General features: G+C 36.9%; 2 protein-coding genes across 2 annotated transcripts; one reads left to right on the top strand and one right to left on the bottom strand.

The window, feature by feature from the left end:
* Positions 1–445: 445 nt before the first annotated feature.
* LOC139902078 (uncharacterized mitochondrial protein AtMg00810-like) lies at positions 446–1,742 on the top strand. Its single transcript, XM_071884737.1, has 3 exons — positions 446–863; positions 1,128–1,276; positions 1,344–1,742. Exons 1-3 carry the CDS (start codon positions 446–448, stop codon positions 1,740–1,742), a joined length of 966 nt encoding a protein of 321 aa, XP_071740838.1.
* A 4,187-nt stretch (positions 1,743–5,929) lies between these two features.
* LOC139872256 (hypothetical protein At1g04090-like) lies at positions 5,930–8,391 on the bottom strand. Its single transcript, XM_071860100.1, has 2 exons — positions 8,164–8,391; positions 5,930–7,578 (listed from the first exon to the last, which is right to left on the bottom strand). The coding sequence occupies exons 1-2, from the start codon at positions 8,303–8,305 to the stop codon at positions 6,071–6,073; spliced, it is 1,650 nt and encodes a 549-aa protein (XP_071716201.1). The 5' UTR covers positions 8,306–8,391; the 3' UTR covers positions 5,930–6,070.
* Positions 8,392–8,762: the final 371 nt, after the last annotated feature.

Here is an 8,762-nt window from a genome sequence, read left to right as displayed (position 1 = left end):
CGATTCGAGCTTCTTCCTCACCAAAACCTTCAATCTCTCTCTAAGCCTCTCTCTCTCTCTAAGAATGGATGAAGATGATGAGTGGATGTGAATGGGATCCAAAACTGATCCAAACTAGCTCATAAGCCTCACAAATCCGGCCCCATGTGATTTTACCCTTTTACCCCTCATTAAAGCAATTAAAAATAAAGAGGGTTCTGTCAGCAGCAATCGGCGCGGCGCGCCCCAACCCTGCGCGGCGCGCAACACAGCTGAACCAGATTCCTTTGCATATTAATTCCATATAAATATTAAACGAAGCCCGATCTCATATGTCTTTTAAAAACAAGTATACAAAATAAATATTCGGGTCTTACATTCATCAACACTGAACATTTCCCAACCATCTCGTACTATCCATACTCGAGCCATGTCTAGAATTCGAAAGCATAAAATACATTTCAATATGTCCGCATCTACCTCTCCTTCTCCTATTCCTCTAAATCCTATCGAGACTCTTAATGATCCTCATTGGAAGCGTGCCATGACGGAAGAATTTCATGCTCTTATTAAAAATGGGACTTGGGAACTCCTTCCTCGTACACCTGACATGCATGTAATACGTTCTATGTGGATTTTTAAACATAAATTTCATTCTAACTGTTCTTTTGACCGATATAAGACTCGTTTAGTTGGTGATGGCAGGTCTCAACAAGTTGGCATTGATTGTACAAAGACATTTAGTCCCATGGTGAAGCCATCAACAATACGTAGGGTTCTAAGTTTGGCTTTACGACACTCTTGGTCAATACGTCAGTTGGATGTTAAAAATGCTTTCTTATACGGTAATCTAAGTGAGACAGTTTATATGCATCAACCATCAGGTTTTCGTGACAATGAACATCCCAATTATGTTTGTCACCTAAAGTAGTCGTTATACGGTTTAAAACAGGCACCACGGGCATGGTATCAACTTTTTACAGATTATGTGTCAACGCTCGATTTCATCCATAGTAAATGCGATCATTCTCTTTTCATTTATCGACATGGTTGTGATACTGCATACATTCTTCTATATGTAGATGATATTATTTTGACAACATCTTCTGAAGCTCTTCGACAGCACATCATGTAACATCGTTTTGCAGAATTCTCTATGACTGATCTTGGAAACCTTAGTCATTTTCTTGTAGTGGCGGTTTCTCACACGCCCAATCTGTTTCTTAATCAATCGACTTATGCTATGGATATTTTAGAACGGGCTGATATGTTATATTGTAAACCTTCTAAAACACCAGTAAACTCGAAATCCAAGCTCAGCGCACGTGCAGGGGCTGTTATGCTGATCCTACTTATTTTCGTAGTTTGGCGGGAGCTTTGCAATATCTAACATTTACCGCCCTGATATATCTTACGCAGTGCAACAAATATGCCTTCACATGCATGCACTACATGATGGTCATATGGGTGCGCTTAAACGAATCTTACGTTATGTTAAAGGGACGATTGATTATGACATACATTTAAATAAGTCGGCTTCTCGTAATTTAGTTTCTTATACTGATCCGGATTGGGCAGGTTGTCTAGATACGAGGCGTTGCACATCCGGATATTGTGTTTATTTGGGAGATAATTTAATATCATGGTCTTCCAAGCGCCAACCCACAATCTCTCTCTCTCTCTCTCTCTCTCTCTCTCTCGCTCGCTCTAGTGCTGAAGCAGAGTATCGTGGTGTTTCAAATGACGTTTCAGAGTCATGCTAGTTGGGGTAAATGCGTTCACTACTTGAACTTCATCACCCGATTCATAAAGCTACTATTGTTTATTGTGACAATGTTAATGCTATTTTTCTATCAAGTAATCCAATCCAGCACCAACGTACAAAACACATTGAGCTTGATATTCATTTTGTCCGAGAAAAAGTGGCCCGTGGACAGGTTCGAGTGCTTCATATGTCGTCTCGTTATCAAGTGGCGGATATTTTCACCAAAGGATTGCCTTCGATTCTTTTTAATGACTTTAGAGACAATCTCAACGTCCGTCCACCTCCCGTTTGAATTGTGGGGGAGTATTAGTCAAACTCGATATTTTGTAAATTGTAAACAATATAATGTAGAGTTCAAAAGGGATTCGGATTCCTAATTTAACTATTAGGTTGTTAGGTTACTTAGAGATAAAGATTGAGTCATTGTATAAATAGAGGGTCGACATTATCAATGAAATCACTTACGAATTCAATATCTTATAATAACTTTAACACTTTTAACCCATAAATCATTTGGACAAATTAAAAACCTCCGCTTCCATTTAAGATTGAGCGCCTTATTAAACGACTTCAAGCTACCAATATTGAGGCTACCTTTCTCGTAAGATGCCAAAATATTTTTCCATTTCACCCATCTAAGTTTCGAAGAATCCTATGAATCGCCTCAAAAGAATGTCGCTCTTAGCTTTTCCAACTCCTTGATTATCGTTTCTGGACAGATGAAAATCGAAAATGGATTAATAGCAAGAACTATCGAAAATGGATTAATAGCAAGAACTTTGAACTTTTTGTATGCCACTAAAAGTCATTTTGTTTGTAGTGTATATTATTTTATCTAAGAATTTTGAACAAAACAATGAACTACTCCTTTATAATTTTCACTTTAAAATTCCCGCAGAATTGTTGGGAAATTACGGCCTCACTAAATTCCAACAAATGCCCAATGAAAAGCAGTAAAGAAATAAGAACAATCCACAACACAAGAATTTAACGTGAAAACTCCAAAACAGGAGAAAAACCACGGGCCCCCAAAGAGAGAAATACACTATATCACAAATTGTTACAATGATATAGACGACTCTCTTAAGCCAACTACACTCTCCAAAGTATTTAACTAATACAACTCTCAAATAAGGGTAAGAAAGAAAGAAATAATCAAATACTTAAAGTGTATTGATTGGTGCAAATTGGAATGATACCCATGACCTCCTTTTATAACCAAGTGAGATACCTCCAATTCTTTGCTCCCACCTATGTGTGATAGCATCCTTCATTAAGTAACCATATCAATTTATCTATCAAAAACAAAACAAACAAATCTCCACCTTTTTGATAGAAAAAGATAACCATAATTCCAGATTACAAGAATAACCGACGTAGATGCTTCCTAGACCACAACTTCAAGATCCTCATCTCTATGCCGTTGACATTATCTCCCAAGAGACAAAACTTGCATCAATGTCGAACATTGTCTAAACCGACAATCATTGTCTTCACCGACAATCATAACTCTTAATAGAATTATCATACTCCACCATAAAGAGTATAGCACTTAGAATATCACATTCCAAGCATTTCACATCGGCACATGTTGTATACCCAGCTGAACTGTTATGGTGCAACTTCCTGTTTGGCTTTTCCTGGAAGTTTCATCAGTTACAACATCTGGTTCCACCACACAACCTGCATCAATGCCAAACCAATGCCCATGTGCAATTGTGGAACCGCTAACAAACATCCCTTTCCATGGTGGCGCGGACACACCATGAAAATGACGTGACTTCAGAGGAATTCGTCACTCTCCGTAACAACGGAGACCATGTTAGCGTCTTTGGAGCCATTTGCCGGATTAGCTCCACCTGGACCATTAACCCTTACATGCCCAGTCTTCCCGCACTTCCAGCATACCAGATTCTTCCCAGAGTTTCTCTTCCGCCTATCCGAACACAACAATACCGTACTGTCTGATGACGAGACCCCGTTACCTTCCAGTCTTTTCTCCTCGGATAGGAGCTTGCTAGTAACGTCTTCAAAATTCAGAGTTTCTTTTCCATACATCAAAATAGGTTTCATGTGCTCATAGGACGATGACAAAGATAATATCAGCCTTAAAGCTTTATCTTCATCATCAACTTTAACTCCAATAGCCCCCAGTTCCGAAACAATACCATTCAGAATGCTCAGATGATCTGAAATCTTTGAACCCCCATCCATACGCAAAGTATGGAACCGTTCTTTAAGACACAACCGATTTGAGATGCCCTTACTCAGGTACAACTGCTCCAACTTATCCCAAAGTTCCTTAGCTGTTGATAACCCGTGCACATTTGCAAGCACAAACTTTGCAAGACACAAACGAATCGCACTTGCCGCCCTCAAATCCATATCAGCCCATTCTTCTTCATCGAACTTACAGCTAGAATCACTGCCGAAAACAAAGGTGGGTTTACCTTTCAACGCCTTGTGTAAACCGGACTGAATCAACACAACCTTGACTTGAACTTGCCACAAGCCAAAATTGATCCTCCCATCATACTTCTCTACATCAAACCTCATTGGACTGAACTTCGACATCGTATGCGTATCCTAAGAACAACACTTTCTCTAATTTTGCCCACGTTTCGACTGGCCGACAGATGTAGTGGAGTGGCGCACATGATCCGTTAAATTGGAAAATCCAACACCCGGTCCACTACAAATTCTTGACACCACTTACTCCAAATCAGAAAAAATATTGTCTAACCAGATACCCTATACGATCAATAGAACTCGTTTCTGATGTGGACGATCCACTCCCGTGGCAACCACAGAGTATACTCCGACTCCTATAACCGAGACCCCCCGTCAAACATGAGGCTCTGATACCAGTTGTTGGAAAATTACGGCCTCACTAATTCCCAACAAACGCCCAATGAAAAGCAGTAAAGAAATAAGAACAATCCACAACACAAGAATTTAACGTGAAAACTCCAAAACAGGAGAAAAACCACTGGCCCCCAAAGAGTGAAATACACTATATCACAAATTGTTACAATGATATAGACGACTCTCTTAAGCCAACTACACTCTTCAAAGTATTTAACCAATACAACTCTCAAACAAGGATAAGAAAGAAAGAAATAATCAAATACTTAAAGTGTATTGATTGGTGCAAATTGGAATGATACCCATGACCTCCTTTTATAACCAAGTGAGATACCTCCAATTCTTTCCTCCCACGTATGTGGTATAGCATCATTCATTATGTAACCATATCAATTTATCTATCGAAAACAAAACCAACAAGAACTTCGAACAAAATTTTAAGCTAACACGTCACCACTCACCACTCATAGTGATCCAATAACTAAACAAGTACAAATGTAATATTATTGGAACTATTTTGTTTGTCATTAGAAATGTTAAGATTATGACGTCTTCCACAGTTCCTCTTCAATCTTGTGTTTTAACTTGCGTTTTTAGCTAACATCTTTTTTAGCGTCAGTCGAGCGACTTTGATTCTTTGTTTTCTTTTTCCCAGACTTCTTTAGTATTTTGTGTGATTCGGGCGTGTATAGATCTAAAATGAGTTCATCAAATCGACCAAATCTTAGATCAAGAAGAAAATGGTTTTCTTTTTCTATATGTAAATGGTCAAAACTCACAAAGAAGATGACCTATAAACTACACTTTAAGTCGGTAAAGTATATATATATTTACTGAATAATTTTTTTTGAACGACGATATCGATATTGAATGCTTTCATTTGTCATCCACACACGCGTTAAGAAAAAACCCAATTCGCGACAATGTTACTATATATTTTATACAATTCAAATCTCTCGACTATAGCTCGTAAGAATTTATGTTTATAGTTTTTTTTTATATTTTATATTTTATATTTTATTCATCAAGAGTGGTTCTTTTATCATTTCATTAGTTGTTTTATCAAATTTGAATGGATGACCGATTTTAACCGACACGTAAAAACAGATCTAAACTCATAATCCTCCATATGCTATATTCTTTCTTTTTCGTATTTAAAAGAGATATCAAAACGTAGAAACTTAATTTAAAACTCACTCGAGGCTCAAGTCCACCAAGCATATACTACCATCCCTTGCTCACTCTTTACACAACAAATACAAAATAAAAGTTACATAATATATATTTTATCAACTCTTCAATCATAAGAAGCGAAAGTCATAAAGAAAAAAAAGTTAAGCAAACAAACTCACTACATTCTATTTATATTTCTATTTAATACTAATTAAATTAAATGTCTAAAAAACCATGAAAATGGATGTACCTTTAAGGTTTGATCAACCACTTTCATGAATTAACTAATCAAACAACCTCATCACCAGTCCAACTGTTTTTCACTTTCGGCCCAGTTGGCCCATCTTCACCCAATATCTCACTTGGGACACATTCCACAAATTTCTCAAAAGCTTTCTTTAATTTCCCTATCATTACCTTCTTCACTTTATTAATTTCTTTATCAACATCATAATCAATTTTTGGACCCCATTTCCTCTCATAATTCACCCATGGTGGTTCCACCACCACATTCGGCAAATACTCCGCCGCGATCATCACCGCCCTAACGCCCGTATCCATCATCTTATCGCTTTTGGACGTATCGTCTCTAATGCCTATATCTCCCCCTCCGGAACCAAGCAAAACACACCCGGGCTTTGGGTACGATGCATGACCATGCAATGACGCGTATACCACGGGCTTATTACCCGTGTGGTACTCAAGATCCGAAGCAGGAACCCATTTACCCCAACTATGTTGCGAAAAAAAGACACTATTCAACACTCCATTAAAATTGTTAATTCTTAATGTAACATGTTCCCAGTCACCTACATGTTCACCCAACTTACCTAGTGACAAATTTAAGAATTTAACTTTTGCCTTTGATCCACCATTAAATGGATAGAAGACCCAAATCGCAATGTCGGTAAATAGTCCACCCGAAACAGGTTTAACATGGAAATAAGCACAAGCATCTTGTAAATCACCTTGTTTGATTCTATCTTTGCTTGAACCATTAAATGGAAGGTCTAGCCAATATGTGTCATCATTTGAGCCACCTTGTGGAAGATTTGAACCACTTTTCTCAATTGGGCTCGGTTTAGACTCTTCTCCTTTGTGATAAACCAATGCACCATTTTGAAAAAACCAATCGACCGAAGATGGAAGGTATTGTTCATCCGGATGAAGATAAATCACCGGGGAATAAGCTTGAATCAATGCTTTAATTTGATTCAAATTCGGCATAGAATTTGATATGTTACCTTTCAAAGTTCCAACACTTTGATTTCGAACCACAAAACCACCCATTGAAGCGTCAACATTCAAGCCATTTAAATCTACAATATTATTGTTTCCCAAAACAATGGTTGTGTTAGTTGTGTCCACAAAGTCTGCACGGACACAACTAACTTCATCAAGCGGTGGCTTTTCTGATAAGCCACTGATCACGTACCCGATGGCTTTGTAGCCATCGGGTGCAACTGGGAGCCAAATATAACCCTCACCATCTTTGTTGATATCTAAAGCCTCACTAGTCCACACAAGAGTGTAATCAGTTGGCGATTTAAGAGTCGGGTTTGAATGGTTATTGGATATATCTTTTCCTGCAAGTACTTGCCCGGAAAATGGGATATTATTTGGTTGTGCATAAGAGCCTAAACTTGAAAATCCTTGTGGAATTAAAACCGGGTCATAAAATGTTACCCCAAGATTATCGGGTCCTCCTTCATTTGTTGCCCAAGATTTGTTGAATGTTGTTACTTGACTCACCAGTAATCCTCCTAAATTTATGGTTCCATTTGCAAATCCACCACCTAAATTTACAAAATTATAATTGATTTTAAATACTTTCATCATTAAAGTACACGGTACAAAATTTAGTGTTATGATACGTTGTCTTAAACTCAATAACCCTTTTTTCACACTGACTTAACAAATTATGATGATTTGGTAATGTGAGGATGCAAGGTAACAATTATTATTCATTATGCTAATATTAGAATCAATACACTATTCAAACAATATATTAGGAATCAAGTAATAAATTTATGGACGGTGATATTTCTACCGATAAATTCACCAAATCTATGCATTTTTAAGTTTGTACCGTACAAGCTAAGCTAATGGTGTTGAAGATAATCATTTACATTTTCCCAACACCGACAGTTTTTTTTTTTTGAAAAGCAAAGAAAATAATTTAAAATAATAATAATAATAATAATAATAAAAATAAATAGCACCGACATGATATGAAGTATACTATAATTTCTGCTTTTCCCAATTGGTTAATTAGCTTGTATATTCAAATGAGATAATGTAAGTGATACACACCCATGACACATATGTATATATGTATAGATGCATACAAGATAAACAAAAAGAGAGAAAGAGGAACATACCTTGAGGCCATTGGGGTAAAGGAGAAGGAAGTTGGAAGGTGGTTTGATTAATGTCCTGTGAATAAACCATTGTTGGTCCATTGAAGCAAAGGATAATAAAGAATAGAGAGAAGAAGAAGATAGTGGTGATTGTGGAATGCATCTTTTGAAAGCAAACACACTTGGTGAACAACAAATGATGCTTTTGTCTCTCATACTTATTGGGAGAAATAAACAAATACCAAAAATAAAAAAGTTTACTACATGGGGTTTTCTCTTTTTTATGTTATACTTAATCAACTAGAGTTATCCGGAGTATTCTATTTGGTCTAAGAAATAAAAAAGTAAAATTTGATGTTGTATATGTGGTTTAAACTTATATTTTTCAAGAACTTAAAGTGTAAACAACAATTTATGTTTCCTCGTGGATGGGTTAGTTAATGATTGTCAGGAAAAATACCCCATGTTCTATGTCCTTTTGTCCGCTTAACCCGTAGGGATGACGTGATCATCATAAGTTTATACGTATTTAGTATGTACATATATAAACCAAAGAAAAAGAATATGTTTGGTATCTTATCAATTTTTTGTTAAAAAAAATACGGAGTATGTCTTCTACT

This window comes from Rutidosis leptorrhynchoides, chromosome 1 (assembly GCF_046630445.1).
Source record: "Rutidosis leptorrhynchoides isolate AG116_Rl617_1_P2 chromosome 1, CSIRO_AGI_Rlap_v1, whole genome shotgun sequence".
Lineage (NCBI taxonomy): Eukaryota > Viridiplantae > Streptophyta > Magnoliopsida > Asterales > Asteraceae > Rutidosis > Rutidosis leptorrhynchoides.
Note: the sequence above shows the minus strand (reverse complement) of the source record. Positions and strands in the feature narration are given on the sequence as shown.

What these genes read in the sequence shown, in the direction of transcription:
- LOC139872256 (XM_071860100.1), bottom strand. Translation starts at nt 8,305, where the DNA reads ATGCATTCCACAATCACCACTATCTTCTTCTTCTCTCTATTCTTTATT. An exon ending in TTTACCCCAATGGCCTCAAG is followed by an intron (nt 7,579 to 8,163) that starts GTATGTTCCTCT and finishes TTGTAAATTTAG; the next exon opens with GTGGTGGATTTGCAAATGGA.
- LOC139902078 (XM_071884737.1), top strand. Translation starts at nt 446, where the DNA reads ATGTCCGCATCTACCTCTCCTTCTCCTATTCCTCTAAATCCTATCGAG. An exon ending in TTATATGCATCAACCATCAG is followed by an intron (nt 864 to 1,127) that starts GTTTTCGTGACA and finishes ATCGTTTTGCAG; the next exon opens with AATTCTCTATGACTGATCTT. An exon ending in GTAAACCTTCTAAAACACCA is followed by an intron (nt 1,277 to 1,343) that starts GTAAACTCGAAA and finishes TTATTTTCGTAG; the next exon opens with TTTGGCGGGAGCTTTGCAAT.